We start from the raw sequence: 22,345 nt of genomic DNA on the forward strand, positions 1-22,345 counted from the left end.
TATCATCTCAAGTTCCAGGTTGTCACAGCAGGCCTTCCTCAGGTAATGTCCTAAACCCAACCAGCTTCAGCATTAATGACCTTCCTTCCATCATAAGGTCAAGTGTGGCAGATTGCAGTGTTCAGCACCATTTGACGACTCAGATACTGAAGCAGACTCTGTCCAAATGTGACAGGACCTGAATAATATCAAGGCTTGGGCTGACAAGTGGCAAGTAACCTCCAACAGAGAATCTAACCACCCCTTGATATTCATTGGCATTACTATCACTGACTCTCCTGCTAGGGAAATTCCACAGTAACTTAATTGCAGTGTTAACATAAGCCTTACTTTATCAACATCCTGAGGGGGGAGGCAGTTACTTGATCTGGCTACAAGAGCAGGTATGAGGTTAGGGATCCTGTGGCAAGTAACTTGCCACCTGACTCCTCAGCCACAAGTCAAGAGTGCAATGGTATGTTCTCCACTTGCCTGGATGAGTGCAGCTCCAATGACACAAACTTGATACAATCCAGAACAAAGCAACCTGCTTGATTGGCACCCCCATCTGCAAACATTCACTCCCTCCACTGCAAACGCACAGATTTTTATCATCTACATGATGTGCTGTGGGAACTCATCAAGGTTCCTTTAAACAGCATCTTTCAAACCCACAACCTCTACCATCTAGAGGAACATGGACAGTAGATGCTTGGGAACACACCACTGCCTGCAAGTTCCCCTCCAAGCTCTACACTTTCTAACTTGGAACCATATTGCTGTTCTTTAATTGCTGCTGGATCAAAATACTGGTGATCCTTTCCTAAGAGCACTGGGTGTACCAACACATGAAATGCAGCAGTTCAAGAAGGCAGCTCACCATTACCTTGTGTTGAACAATAAATGCTGGCCTAGACCTTGACGCCCTCATTCCATGAATGAATTTAATAAAGAATTCCCACGCACATGGCTCCTCCCTAAAACACATGGTCCTAAAGATCCCACATTGCACATGATCTAAGAAAATTGTTCAATTCCTTCTTTTAGAAGAACCTAGTTGAATATTTTTTACAATGCTTCTAGACCTATTGTATACTAATGTTCCTAATACTTGAGTAAAATATTATTGGTTAATTTAACTGGTTATTTCTATTCCTAATTTAAACTGCTGTCTGTCTATTCTCTGCCAGCACCACTGGTGACTCTAGTCAGATTAGTTTCTCTGCTCTTATTCCCACTGCCATTGTTGGTGTCCTGATCAGGTCTCAGTTTCTGGACCCCTTTAAAAAATTATACTGACTTTATATTGCACCTCCTGCCCTCAAATGCATCATTTCAAGTTCTTTATTCAATTTCATCTGTCAGGAGTGTACCAGCCTTTATCTTAAGTTGCTATCCCATTCAGTTTGCTTTTGACTTTCATGTAATCTGCAGGTTTTGAAATTATACCCGTTAAATCCGAGTCCAGGTGATTAATATACATGAGTGGTGTCCTAATACTGACCGCAGGGGGAGTATCGCTGTATACTTCCCTCCAGCTGGAATAACCTTTCAACGCTATTTTCTTATTACTGTCCTTTAATCTTGTGCTTTAATTGTGGCATTTTATCCAACTTCTGAAAGTCCATATTCACTAGCTTCAACCTGTTATTTTAATTGAATAACACAACCCAGTTTCCTTCAGCAAATCAGTGTTGACTAAACTCTTGCTTTTTCCCAGTAACATTAAGTGGTGGTTATGGTTGCTGGGTTTATTTCTTTGCAGCCCTCTGACATCTCTCCCACCCAGAGCCTATGCTATTTCCATCCTTCCCTCAGCAACAGGATGTATTCCATCAGGAGCAACTCTTTGCTTTGACATTGACAAAGTTTCTGTTTATTGCAACACTTGCAGCATTGTCTTTTAGTAAAGACCAATGCAAAGCATTCAGTTCCTGAAGTCATGCCCTGTACCTCCACAAAGAATTCCATGTGAGGCTGTAATCAAAACCAATCTTATCATTTAACTCATTAAAATATTTGTTTCCTTTAGTTGCCTAGTTAGTCTATTTTCAGATATTCTCTTCTGCTTGATTTTTACATGCAAATTTATTTTCATTTCTAGAGATATTTACATATAGCAAAAGGAAATAAATGAGCTCCGAAATTGAGTGCAAGAGAACTTTTTGATCAGCATTTTCCCAACTGAACAAGAGCAATATTCAATCTAGTTCTGGAAATGGGGTATTTGGACAGATTTCAGTTGAAGAATATGTAACAATTTCATTTTTGTACATTTGGAAATTCACAATGGACCTGACATTTATCATGAGTCTCTTCCTTCATTTTCTCCACTCATCCAGCATGCACTGCCACCCTCCCCACCTCCATGAAAATCTCCAGTCTCTACCTGATTGGAGGCATCACCATTTACAGTTTAGTCTGATCTTTTATTTGAAGCTCACTGAAATCAGTCCTCCAGTCCTTCACATCATTGTACCTTTCCTTTTTCCATAACCACTTTAAACTTGCTGCACATTGAAACAGAGCATTATCAAATAAATTTCCAAATGTATAATAATGAAATTGTTGTATATTCCCTGATTTTAAATCTGTTCCACCTACCACATTGGATTTAACACTGCTCTTGTTTGGTTGGAAAACCACTGATCAAAGTTCTCCTGCACTCATTTCAGGAGCCATCGTTTATTTCTTTTTGCTATTTTCCCAGGACTATACTGGAATAATTGAAGTTTCCTACATCAATATTTCTACCCATTTACAATACAGATTATTGTAATTGTTCACAACTTTCAATTTTGTCCAACTGTCAGTCAAATTGATAAAGCCTGTCATTTAACCTCATTACAATTTTATGCATTGGGCTCATGGCTTCTGCAAATCCAATAACTTCCTCTTCTGCATGTCCTGGCTTTTGGATTGTGACTGTCAAAGTGCTGTTGTTGGACAGGTTTCCTTTCCAATCTGACTAAATTCAAGGTCACTATGCAGTTTTTAATGGAAGAGGATGGAATTGTGGGATACCTGGTAAATGTCCTGGGAAATCATCTAATCCATGAACTGATGGTGCCTTTACCTGTACACAAATTGTAGAATGGATCTCTAAAAGGAAGATAATGTCTTGAAATAGATCTTGCAAATGAAATGTCTTGTGATTGATATTGTAGTTCCCCTACTCCCTCTCCAAAAACTAAGTTGTGCTTCACCATTCATCCAGTTATTCAGTGAATGCAAAGCCTTGCAATGGATATCAAGCTGCCCACAACACTCTGAATAATGAATATGTAAATCTCTCTAGAAATGAAAATAAATTTGCATGTAAAAAAATTAGGAGTATGTCAGGAGTACTCGAACACCAGGCTAGTAAAGGATGGTTCCAAAAGATAAATGTGAAAGGACATCTTGCCAAAAAATTCTAAATGCCAAACAAGCACAAGAACAAGAGAATCTCGCACTTTTTTTGGGTGAGCTCCCAGCTGCAATCATATGGCACTTGGGGAAAAAATGAGGGAAAATGTGATTCTCACTAGTAGGGGGAGTGGGCAGGGCCTATTTATACTGGGAAGCTGGCTGCTGAGTTCTAGGGGCACCATTGCACAGGCCTCCCAATCTCCCACTGCACTTTGTACAAGTGTGTAGGTGGTGCACTGGTAGATCTCACTTTGCCACTCCTGATTTCTCTGACCCCCCCCCCCCCCCCCCCCCCCAAGAAAAACACCCCATTGATCTTAAGCTGTAAGATTGCCCCTGTACTTTTCAAAAATCTATTCAATTCACTACTGTGCACTGTCATTATGCTGTATAATATAGTTTGTCTGCACATTCTGTCAAGCTTCAGTTTGGTAATCCCAAGCAACAAGTCAATTGTTTTTTTCCTTCACAAGCAGTTGTGTATATATTGCAATCTTGACTTGAGTCAATGACCCTAATATTTAGATCTGGCACAACATGACTGTCCTGCAGCCAAACCTTTCCGTCATCTTGGACTTGCAGGATGGCTTGCATTTCAGCCCAAAATGTTGTCCTTCAAATCTTTGCAGGGGTTAACTTCATATTATTCACAATGAACGCCTGTTCAGAATTAATTCTTCCAGTTACTTAGCCAATGAAATATCAAGTTGAAGAGGCAGCTTTTTATTATTGAGCACTTGCTAATCAACTTTTCAGAAACAAGGGATTGCATGGAAAACATTTGACTATGTGCTTCAATGCTCCTTTTAACTCGCTTGTGACACCTCAAAGACTTCCAAGTTACATTAACATGTTTGGTCTTGCCAATAACCTTAATTCTCATTTGTACTGTATTGTGGTACAGATATGATTTTTAGTTTGGCATCAGTAAAGATGAACACAGTAATTGAGTACATAATCTGCTGGGATAAAGGTGAAGCTGAGAATTCTGCAAATGTTCTCTGGAAAGATTCCAACTGCCCACCCTCGTACTGATGGTTGCCATTTCCTTCAGATTTATGGAGTTTATATGAAAAATACCTGAATTGTGGAAATGCCACCATTCTTTTGCTAACCTCCTTTCTCTCTCCTTATAGTTCGCACTGGCCAATAGGAGTGTCAGGTAACAAATGCATGCACAAACTGTACATTTGAACTTGTCTCCTGTTTTCTGGATTTAAAAGTTTGAGAATGGAAGGGTTTTGCATTGCTTTTGGTAAACCTCATGATTAATGGATATTTTTGCTTGGGTTCTAGTTGTATACCTCAAATCAATAGAAACAGGAAAGCTTTACTCATAGCAAGATGAAGTCCTGGAAGCAACTTCATAGTTTTAAAATTTAATAATTAGAAGGCACTACTGGGCTGCCTAATATTTGCTGTTTGCAAAGCTGGATCTTTACCAGCTGAGTCATTCAGCAATTTCTGTTGAAGTATGACAAGAACTCTAAAGAGCAACAGGACTAACTATATCTGCTCTTTGGGTGGTCCAGATGTTTGGAAGCGTAATTAATCTTTCGGGAACAAAATGAAACTTTTCCACATTGAAAAAACATTTGGAACTTCTGCGATTGGAAATCATTTTTAAATGGAGCTTGATAGCAAAAGGTATTGAGGGATACCAGACAAATTGGATTATGGCTGATCTGTGATCTCATTGTAGCACAGGCTTGAGGGGTGAAAAATGGCTTACTCCTGTTCCATTGGTAACTACCATGGACAGTGATTTACTCTAATTCACTTTGATTTCTTTACTTTAATGAATTCTTTCTACCTTCAGGACTCTTGCCTAAGTTAGCTTTGCTTTGTCTCAATTATCATTGGGAAAGTAATATGGTTAACTGGGTTGTAAGCAAACTGAAGTCAATTACTTGTACAGAGATGACCAGGATCTTGCTTCTGTAGTTTCCATATAACAAAATAGCAGCCAGGGCTATACATTTTGAGGCTTGAGCTAAATGGCTGCATTTTTACTATTAAATCTATTCTATTGTTAAGAGATGCCATCAGTTTGCTCATTACGATTGAGGTTGTAAAAGGCCCAGAGTTGGCTTCTCTCGCTCCCTTTTTGCAGCTGCCAACAATGTGACTTCTCCACACTAAATATATTTGGTGCAGTTAATGATGAAGGGCTATAAATTCTCCTTGTTGAGAATGTTCTTCCTTGATGTAAATGATGCAGACAGATGGAACAAGTGATATTTATTGAGGATGACAATTTGGTAGCTATGACATGAGAATTGTGAAATCCTCCTACAGGAGGATATCTGCTGGCTTGTGGACAGAGGCCAAATGCAGTTCAGTATGGGGGAAAAAAATATTTAAATCAGGATGACTAGGGACCATTGAGGTGCAGATAATACAAGTGGCCAGAAAAATTCAAACCCAAATCCTTGAATTTTATCTCCATGTATGAAGTACAAAATGAGAAGGAATACTGAATTGTGTTGTGGAATATTGGCTTCTGACTCTACTAAGTGTATAAAATGAATAGAAAAGATGCAGTGCAACTTCACTAGCATGTTACAGGTTTGAAGAGACTTGAAAGGCCTAAGAAATTGGCATAAGCTGAAAATGTTGAGAAATGACTTGATGGAGACTCATTGATCAGAGGTGGTTATGAATGGGCACAAATTGAAGATGCAGTTGAGATGTTCACACAGCTGGATTGAAATGTTTAATTTGAGGACCAGTGCAGAAAAGTTAGTACCTGAAAACACAGCATGAACACCATTTTAGGACCAAATTTCTGTTTAGACTAAAATCAAAATCTGCATCCAGAGAACTGCAAATTTAATGTAACATGCCTGGCTACCAAGCTGCAGTACAAATTATACAATAACTTCAATTTAATTAATGTGATCTAAGATGGGACACCAAGTGGTGGAATGGGATGAAGTTCATTGAGGGTATTGGTCAAAAATTTGACTTATCAATGCAGCCCAAACACATTGCTGCAGGTAACCCACAAGCAGTGTATTTCACTAGCCAGCTGTTTCAGCAACAACCTTCCCTCCGCCTAAGGTCCGGGCCAGGGCTGATTCTACATTTGTAGACTAAATCAGCAACTATTCCACACGCCAAGAGTAACAAGACTTGGGCAGAATTTGTACTACTTTTGACTATTAGAATAGTCTGCTAGACAATGTCAGTCAGTAAAAGGTTCACCAATTCCCAGCAGTAATAGCTTTCATATCACCTTTGATCAAAGCTGCACCAACCACAGCATCACCATGTTGACAACACTCAAAGCCCCTTCACTAGCCTCAACTGGAGAGTGATGAAACACCAACCATTCAGCTGGATGGATGCAGCTTCAACGAATATCAAGGGATGAGGAGGTTGCTTGATGGATATCCAAGTGACAGATATCAAATGTAGCTGCTGTGTATGTACAACCTAGAAGATACACAGCCACAGTTTGCAAAGCTCAATTTAACACCCCAAAATTCAATCTCCAAGGTGAGCAAAAGGATCAGGGAATGCTATCTGCAAAATCCTGTCCAATTTGCACACCATCTGAACATGGATATACTACTGTTCCTTAGTCAAAATCCAGAAATTCCCTCATTGTAGGAGTGCCATTAAGACAAAAACTAGTGGTTCAAGGAAAGGCACTCTAATGGGCACCAGGAATAGGCAATAAATGTAAATTTGTCAACATCCCCATTCCTGAGTAAAATTCTAACAGTGCAACCAATGGAAGTTTCTCTGCACTATTGTTTAGTTCCCTGGTGTAGAATAAGTCTTCCAGTATTTGGTCATGGTAAACACAGCACATTAATAGGTTTATGCTCCAGAGTTTCTCACTTTATCAACTGACCCCACCAGCATAATCCTTTTTTTCCCCTTTGTGTTCATCTAGTGTTGCCTTAATGCATCTGTTAGTTGCTTCGACTACATGTGCTAGCAGATTCCACATTCTAACTACTCACGGACTAAAGAAATTTCTCCAGAATTTCCTATTGGATTTATTAGTGATCTTGTACTTATGGTCCCACACAAGCAAGCTCAAGGGGTCACTTGATCTATTATTTCCAAAAAATAAAGATCCACCTTGCCGTCTTCCAAAAACAGACTTGGTCGTTATCACAATGCTGGTTTTGGAGGAAGGAGCTTGCTGTATGCAAATTGGCTGCCTTTTTGTGACGAAATAGCCAATGAATGCTTTTTATGTAAAGTGCTTGGGACATCTTATGGTCCTGAAAGGCATTATTTTTTGTGAATTCTAATTCTCCAGTCCAGAACACATGCTACTATGGTGCCTACAACTTTCACACCTAATTTGGCAAAATGGGGGGGAAAATGCAGAAGACCAACTTTAAAAAAAAAACCCCTAACTTGGGATGGGAAGAATCTAGATTTTGGGGGGAAAATTATTAACAAATGTACACTGCTATCATTGACAATTACTTGAATGCTTCCTGTTATCTGGCTCAGTCAAGCTAAGAACATAAGAACTAGGAGCAGGCCATCTGGCCCCTTGAGCCTGTTCTGCATTTAATAAGATTATGCTGATCTTTTCATGGACTAGGTTCCACTTACCTGCCCACTCGTCTTAATCCTTAATTCCTTTACTGTTTAAAATGTATCTATCCTTGCCTTAAAAACATTTAATGAGTTAAGTGCTGACTGTCCTTTGCTTCAGTTGCTTTTGAGTGTTGACCTACATTATAGCACTGTTTATAAACTTGTTGGCTACAAAAAGTTGCCAGATACTAACTCCATCTACCCCTGGTCAGGAAATGGTGAGGAGCTTCTAACTTCTCAAAGCTAGAAACTACTATTGCTGGTGGATAATCACTTAACATATCTCTGCAACATCTTCTGTTTCCCTATTTTAATAGAAGGATTAACCTGCTTTATGTATTGGTGTTCCCTTAAGGTGCACAAGTTGTTCAGTCACTGACTGCAATTTCTGATTGTTTCATTTGCTTTGAGAGATTGAAGGCAAACCTTTCAGTAGAATGAGAAGAATTGACTGCCAGAACATTATTTGTTCTGTAATATTAGGTTCAGTTGGTTACAACACCAGCATGTTACTTGGACCAATTTGGACGTTGTGGCAGCATCACAATTTTTTTTATGGGATGTGGGTGGTGTTTTCTGGGTCAGCATTGCCCATTCCTAATTGGCCTTAAACTGAGTAGCTTGCTCTGTCATTTCAGAGGACATTTTAGAATCAACCACATTGCTGTGGGCCAGACCAGGTAAGGATGGCAGATTTCCTTCCCTAAAGGACATTAGTAAACCAGATTAGTTTTTACAACAATGGTTTCGTGGTCATTTGTCTTTTAATCCTATATTGAATTTAAATTTCATCTGCTGTGGTGGGATTTGAAGCTGGGTCCCCAGAGCATTGCCCTGGGTTTCTGGATTACTAGACCAGTGGCAATATCACTATGCTGCCACCTCCCCATAAATATTGGGTCAAGTACTCTAAATTTGACAACGTTCACTTGTCTTTAATGACCTTTGTATCTCATTGAAGTGAATGAACCTCTTCCAGCTGATGATGCATTGAACAATCTACGGATTCCACTGCTGTGCTGCTATGTAGATTTTCCCTTTGTGCAATGCTGTGTCAATCTAGCAAAGAAAATAGATTGACATTATTTTCCCTCTGTCTCGCTAATGTTTCACCAATGATCTGTCAATTTTCAGTTCAACCTCTATTATATTCAAAGGTAATTTCTGCTGGGAAAATAGATGGAGTTCTTGTTGCTCCTCCTGCTGAGGGTTTAGCTCTGTTGTAACAGAGGGGAGGGATCTCGGTGTTGGTATATTAGGGATGCAAGTCTTAGTGAGCAGATTGACCCAGATAAGGCAGGAAGTAGTAGGTGCAAGGTAGGTAAATCCTGTTGATGCTTGTTTTCACTGATCAGTGTTGGAGGTCTTGGAGCAGGTCACATGCCTACTGATATGTTGCAACCCATTCACACTGGATTGTCTTTAAATGAAAAATTGGTATGTGAACCACTGGATACAACCACCAGTAACAATTGAACTGTTGTCAGAATGGAAGCCGAAAGATGGGTAATAATGCTGCCTGCATTGAATGTTCCATTATACCACTAGTCCTCCGACCACTTCATGCAAATATCAACATTTTCCTCCCTTCAATCCCTGGGCCTAGTGGGTGAAATATGGTGGATGGCCTGAGATTGTCAATGGTAACCTGAAATAAAAGGCAGTCCTCTAGGTGTCTGTCTAATATCAAATAGACCAGATGCTGCTGCACTCTGAAGTGGTACAGGCCTTGGTGCTAATCCAACCCCTTCCAAATCTCTCACTTGTAATGGTAAGTTCCCTCAGCCATGGAGCCTGCCCTGTGTCCTAGGTGTAACCGTGGCCCAGTGAATAGGATTAAAGATCCAACCCTATCGGGGTTAAACCTAGCCTGATATCGGATCAAAATACTTGGTGTCCTGAACAAATTCAAGTTTGATGGTTTTATTCAGCTGAGACTGAAGTGCCTGCCCCTCCTGCCAGCATCCTGTTTGTGTATTAACAGATGCCACAAGGGAAAAGGAGGCTCCACATGCCTGCAGTCAGCCCTATTCTAAATCTTGTGCATTGTCTACTTTTACATTTGCATGTTGATTCAATCATAACTTTCATATTCATTAAATTGAATTTTGCATACTTCCTGTGTCAAGGGAGGAAGCTGTAGTTTCTTGTTCTAACAGTTGTGCTTTTGTTTTAGGCAATAATGAAACTGAAAACCAAGTTGTGGCCCAGGGAATGAAGGAACAGTCTACACCCAGCCCAGTAATGCCTGCTGAACCATTTCGACCCAGAAAAGTCCCACCAGGTGGTGTCTCCAGCCTTGTTCTGGGATAAACCCACCATTTACTATATCTGAGTTGCAGACTGAATAAATGTTAATTTTATTGTGAACTGCAAAGTTTGAGCCCTAGTGTTTTTGGACTAGCACTTTACATTTCACTGTTTCATTGGTGCCTGCTCCATTTTCTACAACTGCACCAAACAGGCCTGCTGGGAAAGGCATGAAAGTGATTCCCCCTGTGATGTGGTTATTGAGTGTTTGTGTATTTCATGTGACTTCAGCCTAAATTCTGGCATTTTGAACTTTGTATTGGGGTATATTGGAATGATTTGTGATGCAAATAAAAATGGTTCTCCAGATGAGACTTTTGACTATATTGAGTAACTAAAATACAGACCATAAAGGTTGCAAGGAGGAAGCCGGATAGAGCTGAGAGAACAGTAGGAAATCACAGGAATTGGAAAGCAACCAAAAGCAGTTTTCTCTCAGCTGTGGAAGTGCAAAAATTTCCTCTATTTAAATACTGGAAAGACTTCTTGTTTGCCCTGAGCTTCTGACCATTCTTGTGACATCAAGTCTGTCTATTTCTATCTTCATAACTTTAACTTTGGACTAATCAATTACACAAGCCTCCAACATTCTATCCTCAAACTTGATCATCCAAAATTCTTCTTGTATTTTAACTTGCACCAAGTCACATTCATCTATCACCTCACCCAAGGACAGAATTTCAGCACATAGTTTATTTTACAATATACAGCAATCCACACTGATCAGATAACAAATAACATGACAGTCCTGGGTGGGGAGCTTTAGATAATTGCTACTTCAATGCTCCCCTGGCCAGAGTCTCATCACCACCACCTGTAGTGTGCATAGGCTCGATTTGCTTCAGCCATTTTGTGAAGCTCCCGTTTCCTCTTGACCACATTGCCCTCATTCTTAAATGCAGCAAGCAGTTCCTGTGACAACTTCTCATGCATGTGAGTCCGCCGATGTCTGTTCTCACGACATTCAGTAATTAACCATCTCATGGCCAGGAAACGCCGGCGGTTATCAGTTAGGGGTGTCGGAACCTATGAAAATATCACATTTAGTGAATCAGCAAAGAGTAGCCCCACTCGAGCCTATAACCCAAATTGTGATGCTCCCAATGCTATACTGTAGGAATGGTAGGATCAGAGGGAGGTGCAATGTTGAATGATGTAGAGGTTATGAAGACTGAGGTGAGGGTGATACTGATGGTGCGAGTATGAGATTGGAAGTTCACCTTGGGACCAAATGTGACACCCAAGATTGTGAACAGACTGGCTTAATGTTAGACTGTTGCCAGCAAGAGCCAGTGTCAGTTACTAGAGAATGGAATCTGAAACAACAGCTCCAATTTGATATTAACTGGAGGAAGTTTTTGTTAATTCAGTATATAAGCAAAGAACCAGGATGAAAAGTAATATTGTGCCCAGTAGCAGTGAACAACCTTACCTGGTAGGATTTGCCACCTCGCTGTATGTTCATTAAACCAATGACCGGTTTACAATTCTCTAGAGCTTGGTGGAAAATCTTGTGCGGGTTACACTCAATAGTGTCCTTCTCGGACTCTGGTGCTTTGTGGTAACTTTCAATCTGCTTCCGTTTAATGGTTTCAAAAGTCTAGGGAACACGACCATCCCATTAGATCAGATATGATAATCCTACTTCACACTCCTGCATTCCCTATGAGAAGTTAGCAGAGACCACAGAATAAACAGCTCTTAACCACCCCTGGCATAATGAGACCCCTGATAATGAATGGATGACAGACTAGGAGGAAAACATATACCAGTAGAACTAGAAATAATACCCACAATGTCACAGATTCTGACCATTGCAGGTCTGGTACTGCATACCACTGACTACAGTACTGGTGGGGGACAAATCTCACTATAATACCTGGGGACAGGTTTGGCACTAAGATAATGGGGTACAGTACTAGTGGGGACAGGTCCCTTACTGTGTAATGCTGCTGCTGATAATGCCAAGGTCTTTTGACAAATATGGGAATAGTCCCTGGAAGGGGAGGGATTTTAGTTAAGTCAGGCAGCATAGTCAGTGCAGGCTTGGAGGGCCAAAGGGCCTGTTCCTGTGCTGTAATTTTCTTTGTTCTTTTCTTGACTGGGGTGCCATACTGGTGAGGAGAGATCTGTCACCGATGTACTGGGACCAAAATGAGGTGAGTCATTTCAGAATAGAATGTGTATTTAATTGTGGTTTAGTGTTAGGCTAAATGAACCCACCAACATGCAATCTAATCAGAGTCTTAGTGATGCTACCTTTCCCTCGGAGAGATTCCTTTCTCCACCTCTACTCAGTCTGTTACCCTCCCAGAATCACAGGGAAACCCTGCAGTAAAGTGAAAAAACAGACTTTACCTTGCTCATGATTGATCTGGACAGTGATTTCTGACCACACTGCATCATCATGTTGATGAATTTGCTGAAAATAGTTAATAAAAAGTTATTTCCTCTTTTTTTTGTATGTAGGCTATTAAACAAAAATGAGAATGTGATCAGGACTGTAAAACTAGAAACATAGATCTGAAGTAGGGCTTGCACAGACTAGTTCCATTGGCTCAGAGTCAAACCTGGATTTTAATTACTCCAGCAGTGGGTGTTTCTTTATTCCCTGGGTACTAATCTCTCGAATTACCTCTCTAACACTCCCCTCCTTTAAGATGCTCCTTAAAACCTAATTCTGATCTGTCCTCTAACCCTTTTCATTTATTCGTTCATGGGATGTGGGCACTGCTGGATAGTGCCTCCTTGAACTGCTGCAGTCTATGTAGTGTAGGTACACGCACAGTGCTGTTAGGAAGGGGCTTCAGCGTTTTGACCCCACAAAGTGAAGGAATAGTGAAATAGTTCCAAGTCAGGACAGTGGGTGACTAGGAGGGGAACTTGCAGGTATGGTGTCCCCATACATCTGCTGCCCTTGTCCTTCGAGGTGGTACAAGTCATGAGTTTGGAAGGTGCTACTGAAGGAGCCCTTATAGGTTATGGGGAGGCAATGGCCTGGTGGTATTATCGCTAGACTACTAATCTAGAAACTCAGCTAATGTTCTGAGGAGCCTGGTTCGAATCCCACCACAGCAGATGGTGGAATTTGAATTCAATAAAAATATCTGGCATTAAGAATCTACTGATGACCATGAAACCATTGTTGGTTGAGGGAAAAACACATCTGGTTCATTCATGTCCTTTAGGGAAGGAAATCTGTTCTTACCTGGCCTGGCTTATATGTGACTCGAGCCACAGCAATGTGGTTGACTCTCAACTGCCCTCAGACAACAGGGATGGGCAATAAATGCTGGCCAGCCAACGATGCCCATGTCCCCAAATGAATTTTTTTTAAAAAGGTTGCTGCAGTGCATCTTGTAGATGGTGCACACTGCTGCCACTGTGCATCAGTCTAAAATTTTGTTTATGATCATGCCCTTACAAAGTATCTTGGGAAATTTTACTCTGTTAAAGGTATTATATAAATCCAGATGTTGATTAAAATCAGATGCACAAAAGGCCATAGAAAAGGAATCTCAATACTTCAGAGGGCTGTGGTGCTGGGATTAGAGCAATAAGGAGTTAAGCCATAGACATGAGGAGCAGAGTTTTGGATGACAGACCAGGGTGGGGACAAAGGCAGGGAAGAAGCGGGGATTCACTGACCTGGTCAAGGGGTCACTGAAGACACTGCTGCTCTGGTTATTTGTTGCAGCCTTTATGGGTCGAACAGTCCTGAGCTCTAACGCTGCACTCTCCTCTGGCCCAAGCTCGGTAACAGGGATCCGGTGCTGCTCCTTGTTAAGCTCAGGTTCCAAGTAATGGGGGTGGTATCGAGACCCCCGCACAGGGATCACCCTTATCAGGCAGGGGGGTGGGGGAATGAAAAGATAGTTCAATGCCAGGAGGCAGAAATCAGCATCTCCGCACTTGCATTCACACCCACCTCCCCATGCCAACAGCCCCCTTAAACGTAACATCCCCCTCCTGCCCCACCCACACCCATACCTGCATCCCATCACCCCCTCCACCAAACCCCTGACACATCAACCCTCTGGCAATTATACCCCAGTCACCAACAAGTCACCAACATCCCCATTCTGGCCTGACAGCCACATGCAAACCCCACCACCCTGACAGTCCCAACCACCCACAACCCGATATCCACCCATAACCCCCAACACCTCTCTTCCCCAAACATCCCACTCCTCCATTCCCATCAATCGCTCTACTTCTGCCGTCACCCTTTCCTCCTCCAACATACTCCTCGTTTCAGGGCCCCCCCCCAAACTACGTCCTCATCATCAACCTCCTGCCATTCTCCGTCACCCCATCCTGCTCTCCCCCGTCCTCCTCTCTTCCACATCCCCATCCTCCCCCTCCTCTAACCCCCTGCAGTCATCCCTTTCCTCTCCCCCTCCTGAATATCCCTATCCCCCCCCCAGCTCCCCATCATCCCTTCACTGCCCCACCCACTACCCCCATCATTATCCTCCCCCCTCATCATCATCCTCCCCCCCCATCATCATCCCCCCCTCATCATCCTCCCCCCCCCTCATCATCCTCCCCCCCATCATCCTCCCCCCCTCATCATCCTCCCCCCCCTCATCATCCTCCCCCCCCCCTCATCATCCTCCCCCCCCCTCATCATCCTCCCCCCCCCCCTCATCATCCTCCCCCCCCCTCATCATCCTCCCCCCCCTCATCATCCTCCCCCCCCTCCTCATCATCCTCCCCCCCCTCATCATCCTCCCCCCCCTCCCTCCTCATCCTCCCCCCCCTCCCTCCCTCATCATCCTCCCCCCCCTCCCTCCTCATCCTCCCCCCCCTCCCTCCTCATCCTCCCCCCCCCTCCCTCCTCATCATCCCCCCCCCTCCCTCCTCATCATCCCCCCCCCTCCCTCCTCATCATCCCCCCCCCTCCTCATCATCCTCCCCCCCCCCTCCTCATCATCCCCCCCCCCTCCTCATCATCCTCCCCCCCCCCTCCTCATCATCCTCCCCCCCCCCCTCCTCATCATCCTCCCCCCCCCCCTCCTCATCATCCTCCCCCCCCCCCTCCTCATCATCCTCCCCCCCCCCATACCCCTTCGGCTCTACATTCCCGATACCTCGCGCATTGGACACAAACCCAGCCGGGATCAGCACACGATCTAGGGTAAAATCCCCTCACTCACCCCGGTATCCAGCCCCTCCTGTTCAGGCAGCCTCCCTTGGCCCTGAGCACAGATTCCAGCCGCAAGCACCAACTCCAACCCGCCGCCATCTTGAGTGAGGCGCTCAGGACCCTGGCCATAGCCGCCCGCTCCGCGCCTGACTGCCACGTTGCCAAGCAACCGGATTCAGGCGCCATGCTTGATAGAAACACAGTGGCCGTTCGGTCCATCTTCCTTGTGCTGGCTGGTTGAAAAAGCAGCTGCTCTTTGTCCACAACTCTGTAAGTTTCTCATCATGAACTCTCTGACCTATTTCCCTTTGAAATTACTTATGGAATCAGCTTCCACAGAAACCCATTCTGACAACTCAGAGAAAACATTTATCTTAATCTTTTTCAGTGAGCTGAAATCTGTGGCCTCTGGTTATTTATCTATTCCCTATAGGGAATAACATGCGATTTATTTCTGTCTTGACTATCTACACCTCATTCCAGCCCTTGCTGTATGAAAAAGTTTTATTTGTCATATCACTTTTGCTTCTTTACCAAATTAGTTTCAATCTGTGCCCTCTCGTTCTCCATCCTTAAGGGTGCCACAGTGGCAGAGTGATTAGCACTGCTGCCTCACAGCACCGGGGACCCAGGTTCAATTCCTGACTTCCTGCCTGTGTGGAGTTTGCACATTCTCCCCGTGTCTGCGTGGGTTTCCTCCAGGTGCTCCGGTTTCCTCCCACAGCCCGAAAGACGTGCTGGTGAGGTCCATTGGCCATGCTAAATTCTCCCCCAGTGTACCCGAGCAGGCACCGGAGTGTGGCGACTAGGGAATTTTCACAGTAACTTCATTGCAGTGTTAATGTAAGCCCTTTTGTGACACTAATAAGTAAACTAAACTAAGGAGAACTTTTCAGCCTCCCCTCATAACTGAATTTCTCATCCTTGGTAACACTTTTGCAAACCATCTCTGTACCCTTAATAAAATCGTTCCTGAAAAGTGGTGTCCACAATATTCACCTGAGGTCTAATAAATTTATAAAGTTTAAGCACGATCTCTTTGTTTTTATTCTATTCCTATATTTATAAGCCCAGTGTGCTTTTGAACCACATTTTCTTTTAAGGAAAGGAATGCATTCAAGGAGGGTGACAGCAGGTGAATCCAAAACTAACAATACAGAATCGTGAAGAAGGATACATGTTCTTGGACCTAAATTCAAAGTTGAGAATAAAGAAGCAGTGCTCTTGCTAGAAAGGAATTAGACAAACCTCAAGCTGAATGGAAAATATTTTTTTCTTTAAATCATGAACTGACTAAAAGGTTTTCTTGGTTAAACATCAAAGTGACATTAATGAGATTTATAAAGCTAAAGAGGATTTTACTTGACAACCTTGCACTAATTTCATGACTGCAAGCATTGTGGCCTATAAGCTATGACCATTCAAATGATAATGTAGAGCCTTGTCTTGAGCTTGTTGTTTATGTGCAGCAGCATGGTCCCTTTGATCCTCTTTTCCTCTTTAGATCTCTCTGTGATGGGCATGTGGGCAATCAGACCAAAACAAATGTTTCCCCAAGCCATAACAGATTCTCGCAGCAATGCGCTCCAAGAGTTCAGGTGCCAAACTGCTTCAATTGGCATTTGAAACATAGAACCATAGAACATTACAGCACAGAAACAGGCCTTTTGGCCCTTCTTGGCTGTGCCAAACCATTTTTCTGCCTAGTCCCACTGACCTGCACCTGGAACATATCCCTCCACACCCCTCCCATCCATGTACCTGTCCAAGTTTTTCTTAAATGTTAAAAGTGTTCACCACTTCATCTGGCAGCTCATTCCACACTCCCACCACTCTGTGTGAAGAAGCCTCCCCTAATATTCCCTTTAAACTTTTCACCCTTCACCCTTAACCCATGTCCTCTAGTTTTTTTCTCCCCTAGCCTCAGTGGAAAAAGCCTGCTTGCATTCACTCTATCTATACCCATCATAATTTTATACACCTCTATCAAATCTCCCCTCATTCTTCTACGTTCCAGGGAATAAAGTCCTAACCTATTCAACCTTTCTCTGTAACTCAGTTTCTCAAGTCCCGGCAACATCCTTGTAAACCTTCTCTGCACTCTTTCAACCTTTATTTATATCCTTCCTGTAATTAGATGATCAAAACTGCACACAATACTCTAAATTCGGCCTCACCAATGTCTTATACAACCTCACCATAACATTCCAACTCTTATACTCAATACTTTGATTTATAAAGGCCAATGTACCAAAAGCACTCTTTACGACCCTATCTACCTGTGACGCCACTTTTAGGGAATTATGTATCTGTATTCCCAGATCCCTCTGTTCTACTGCACTCTTCAGTGTCCTACCATTTACCTTGTATGTTCTACCTTGGTTTGTCCTTCCAAAATGCAATACCTCACACTTGTCTGCATTAAACTCCATCTGCCATTTTTCAGCCCATTTTTCTAGCTGGTCCAAATCCCTCTGCAAGCTTTGAAAACCTTCCTCACTGTCCACTACACCTCCAATCTTTGTATCATCAGCAAATTTGCTGATCCAATTTACCACATTATCATCCAGATCCTTGATATAGATGACAAACAACAATGGACCCAGCACTGATCCCCGTGGCACACCACTAGTCACAGGCCTCCACTCAGAGAAGCAATCCTCCACTACCACTCTCTGGCTTCTTCCATTGAGCCAATGTCTAATCCAATTTACTACCTCTCCATGTATACCTAGCGACTGAACCTTCCTAACTAACCTCCCATGTGGGACCTTGTCAAAGAACATGTCAACATTTCTCAGCTAAACCACGGTCTGGATGCCTTGAGCCAATAATTAATAGGTTGCCCCTTCAGTCAACCCAAATTTGCTGTTGGTGATTCCTCCGATTCATCTTTAGACCCCTCCCCAGACAACTTTCTCCAAGTATCATTTTTCAACCGTGTCATTCCTAGCTCTTGATCATCATGGTGTGGTGTTGTATTTTGTCTGTGCCACCAACTTTCAACCTCCCCCCCCCTACCCTTCAAGTCCCTTCTATCCTCTATCTTCACCATTTTTTTCCCCTCAGACCACCTTTCTGCTTCCCTCCATCACCCTGTTGAGTTGTAGGTTTCTTCCTTTACTTTGCCAAAATTACCAATATTTTGTAGTTCCATTGTCACTTCAGAGTGCACTCGTTGAACTTTTGCATTGTGGTTTCCCCACAACTCAATTAAGTGATCAGATAGATCAGATGTTTCCTCGCCAATACCTTTTGATGAATGTCCACTATTCAAGCGTTTTAAACTAAAATGACAAATTGTCTCTTTGCTGAGCTTTGTCTTCTTGCCTCACATTCATTTCTTGGCAGTTTTGATTGCCAGTCTAAATTATTGTTTAATTATTGCTAAAAACCTGACCTTGATTCTAGGCATATTAAAAATATCTGAAAGTGGAGGATCATAGCCACAGGTGGACCATGGACCACTCAATTAGGTTTAACATAGTTAATCCACATTTTTATCAGGCTCTGTAAAAACAGGATTTTGAACCATTACATACTAGTGACAAATCATGGACATTGTTGCAAAGAGCAGGGGAGGGTGCATAATAGTCAAACAGACAGATTGGCAAATGATAATTTCCCTTAGTTACTGATATGCTATTGCTGAGATAACAAAAAAATTACGAAGCAAAATTCTTTGCTAGACTACTTAAAAAATATATATTTAGACTACAGTTCACAGAATAAATTCGCAGAGTGCAGTTAATTCTCTGTTAATTCTCAGATACTTTTGACCAGTTTGCTTACTCTAAGGCAGTGGTTCCCAAAGGGTGCGGCGCGCCACACTGGTGCGGCGAGAGAGGATGGCAAGTGTGGCGGGAAGATTCAAGGACAATCAAAGAAACATTTAAACATGGGATATGCAGCTGCATTGTTTTATACTTTCTGGATGTCCCATGATCATATTATAAAGTAGTTGGGTTCTATGTTATGAATCAAGCACTGCAAGGAGTTGTTTTTTTTTGTTTTTGAATGTATTTCTTATCAATAAAAAAAGTAAGTGGCGTGAGCAAATTTTTATTCCAAAAGTGCGGCCCAGTGAAAAAAGTTTGGGAACCACTGCTCTAAGGTTTTACCCCGGTGTCCTTATTTGCAAGATGGACAAAGGACAAACACAAGTAAAGGTTCAACAAGTTTATTAATAATAACACTATTAACCCTTAAATTACCCACATAAAACAAGAGGATACCCCAGCAGATTCAAGTATACTACCCTTAAAGATGGTTTAGTTGAACTGCAGGCCCGATTCTCTGAGTCCCTCTGGTCCGTCGTCACGAAGGTGAGTCTCGATGGCAGCTTCTTCCTTCCTTCCTTCTTCGGTCAGTCTTCCGAATGGGCAAGGCTGCCTCCTTCATCGAGTCTTCGCTCCTGTGTGTCTCCAAGTGTGTCCCTTTATCCCCCAGCCTGCTTGCCTTTCCAGAAACTTCTCTGGCTTCCGGCCAATGAGGTTCCAGGAAGGGGTTCCAATACCCAGTGGGTTTCTTGATGTCTGCCTGACAGGACACCAGGGTCCACCCCCCAGGTGTCCCATCTCCATGCTGTTGCTTATGTATAACTTTTTATCAGATAAGGTATCTACAGGAACTCTTGGTGACAGAAAGTCTGGCCCGATCTGGGCTTCTAACAATAGGCCGGTGCATTTCAACGAGGTGCAATGATCTCCTGCTAAGTCTCGATAGATTGTAACGACCTTTGATGGGTCGTTGATGGGTCAGGCGCAGACACGTTTGTGTATTTGTACAATTGGCCTGCCTGAGGTTTGACTGTGTTTGATTTTAATATGCCCAATTCTTTAATTTAGGATATCCGATTTTATCAGCCTTAAAACTAGGCCCTGTTTATATCACCATAGCAGAAAGCCTGGACTGCTTTGCAACTGCAATGCTTATTAAGTTTAGTCATTTGTCAGATTTGTTCTGCATTTTGGGGCCCCCAAACCGCCGCATGTTTAGTTTCATGGCAAATCCACCACTGTGTCCTCCTGATCGCAAAGGGTATGACCCACTCATTGCAAACAGAAGCAGAGTTAAAAATGCCTGAACCAGAATCTGTGGATGATGGACATGGTAAGAGTTTCAACAACACCAGGCTAAAGTCCAACAGGTTTATTTGCTACCAAATATTTGGTATTTGCTACCAAATAAACCTGTTGGACTTTAACCTGGTGTTTTTAAAACTCTTACTGTGTTCACCCCAGTCCAATGCCGGCATCTCCACATGATGATGTACATGGACAGAGCACAGTCATGAGTCAAATCAGGTCTGTACATTGAATGAATATTGCAGTCTCTCTCTGTGCTTATGGCCTGACTTTAATGCAATGTTATTGTCTTTATTTAAAAGTTGCTTATTTTATTTTTGCAGTATAACACAGTGAATTGGGATAATGGTCAGTACAAACATGGCAAAAGGTAAGAAATTAAAGATCAGAATGTTTAGTTATTAAAAATATTTGACTTTAATGTGTCAACACAGGTAATGCATCTTACATACCCTTTGTCCCACTCAATCCTCCTTGAAATCTAATATGTCCTGCTGGAATTTAGTAGATTAGGAGGTAACTTGATTTGATTTATTATTGTCACATGTATTAGTATACAGTGAAAAGTATTGTTTCTCGTGCACTATACACTCAACACATACCGTACATAGAGAAGGAAAGGCGAGAATGCAGAACGTATTGTTACAGTCATAGCTAGGGTATAGAGAAAGATCAACTTAATGCGAGGTAGGTCCATTCAAAAGTTTGATGGCAGCAGGGAAGAAGTTGTTCTTGAGTCGATTGGTATGTGTCCTCAGACTTCTGTATTTTTTTCCTGACCGAAGAAGGTAGAAGAGAGAATGTTTGGGGTGCGTGGGGTCCTTAATTATGCTGGCTGCTTTTCCGAGTTACCGGGAAGTGTAGACAGTGCCAATGGATGGGAGGCTGGTTTGAGTGATGGATTGGGCTTCATTCACGACTCTTTGTAGTTTCTTGCGGTTTTGGGCAGAGCAGGAGCCATACCAAGCTGTGATACAACTAGAAAGAATGCTTTAAATGGTGCATCTATAAAAGTTGGTGAGAGTCGTAGCAGATGTGCCTACTTTCTTTAGTCTTCTGAGAAAGTAGAGGCGTTGGTGGACTTTCTTAACTATAGTGTTGGCATGGAGAGACCAGGACAGGCTGTTGGTGATCTGGACACCTAAAAACCTGAAGCTCTTGACCATTTCTACTTCGTACTCATTGATGTAGACAGGGGCATGTTCTCCGCTACGCTTCCTGAAGTCGATGACTACCTCCTGTGTTTTGTTGACATTGAGAGAGAGATTATTGTTATTGCACCAGTTCACCAGATTCTCAATCTCTTTCCTGTACTCCATCTCGTCATTGTTTGAGATCCGATCCACTACAATGGTGTTATCAGCAAACTTGAAAATCGAGTTGGAGGGGAATTTGGCCACGCAGTTATGGGTGTATAAAGAGTATAGTGAGAGGCTGAGGACACAGTCTTGTGGGGCACCGGTGTTGAGGATGGTCATGAAGGTGTTGTTGCCTATCCTTACTGATTGCAGTCTGTGGATTAGGAAGTTCAGGATCCAGTTGCAGAGGAAAGAGCCGAGCCCCAGACCACGGAGTTTGGAGATGGGTTTCGTAGGAATAATGGTGTTGAAGGCTGAGCTGTAGTTGATAAATAGGAGTCTGACATAGGTGTTTTTGTTATCTAGGTGTTCCAGAGTTGAGTGCAGGGCCAGGGAGATGGCGTCCGCTGTGGACATGTTGCAGAGGTAGGTGAACTGTAGTGGATCCAGGCAATCTGGGAGGCTGGAATTGATTCATGCCATGACTAACCTTTCGATGCACTTCATAATGTTGGATGTCAGAGCCACTGGACGATAATCAT

The 22,345-nt window shown here is 42.7% G+C and overlaps 2 protein-coding genes across 3 annotated transcripts in view; one reads left to right on the forward strand and one right to left on the reverse strand.

Annotated features, from left to right (window-relative positions):
* Positions 1-10,578, forward strand: part of LOC144501587 (jupiter microtubule associated homolog 1-like) — a 32,803-nt gene extending 22,225 nt beyond the window's left edge. For both annotated transcript variants that reach the window (XM_078225450.1, XM_078225451.1), the window contains exon 5: positions 10,136-10,578. In XM_078225450.1, the coding sequence (XP_078081576.1) occupies positions 10,136-10,272 (137 nt within the window). In that variant the 3' untranslated portion in view covers positions 10,273-10,578. The remainder of the gene's footprint in view (positions 1-10,135) is intronic.
* A 364-nt stretch (positions 10,579-10,942) lies between these two features.
* mrps7 (mitochondrial ribosomal protein S7) lies at positions 10,943-15,535 on the reverse strand. Its single transcript, XM_078225449.1, has 5 exons — positions 15,429-15,535; positions 13,918-14,109; positions 12,628-12,691; positions 11,702-11,869; positions 10,943-11,295 (listed from the first exon to the last, which is right to left on the reverse strand). Exons 1-5 carry the CDS (start codon positions 15,515-15,517, stop codon positions 11,074-11,076), a joined length of 735 nt encoding a protein of 244 aa, XP_078081575.1. The 5' UTR covers positions 15,518-15,535; the 3' UTR covers positions 10,943-11,073.
* Positions 15,536-22,345: the final 6,810 nt, after the last annotated feature.

Source organism: Mustelus asterias, chromosome 12 (genome assembly GCF_964213995.1).
Source record: "Mustelus asterias chromosome 12, sMusAst1.hap1.1, whole genome shotgun sequence".
NCBI lineage: Eukaryota > Metazoa > Chordata > Chondrichthyes > Carcharhiniformes > Triakidae > Mustelus > Mustelus asterias.

Excerpts from the sequence above, each read along its gene's own strand:
- mrps7 (XM_078225449.1), bottom strand. The coding sequence starts at position 15,517 with ATGGCGGCGGGTTGGAGTTGGTGCTTGCGGCTGGAATCTGTGCTCAGG. Across the intron at positions 14,110-15,428 it reads AGGAGGGGCTGGATACCGGG|GGTGATCCCTGTGCGGGGGT; the intron begins GTGAGTGAGGGG and ends CTGCCTGATAAG. Across the intron at positions 11,296-11,701 it reads GAGGTGGCAAATCCTACCAG|GTTCCGACACCCCTAACTGA; the intron begins GTAAGGTTGTTC and ends ATATTTTCATAG.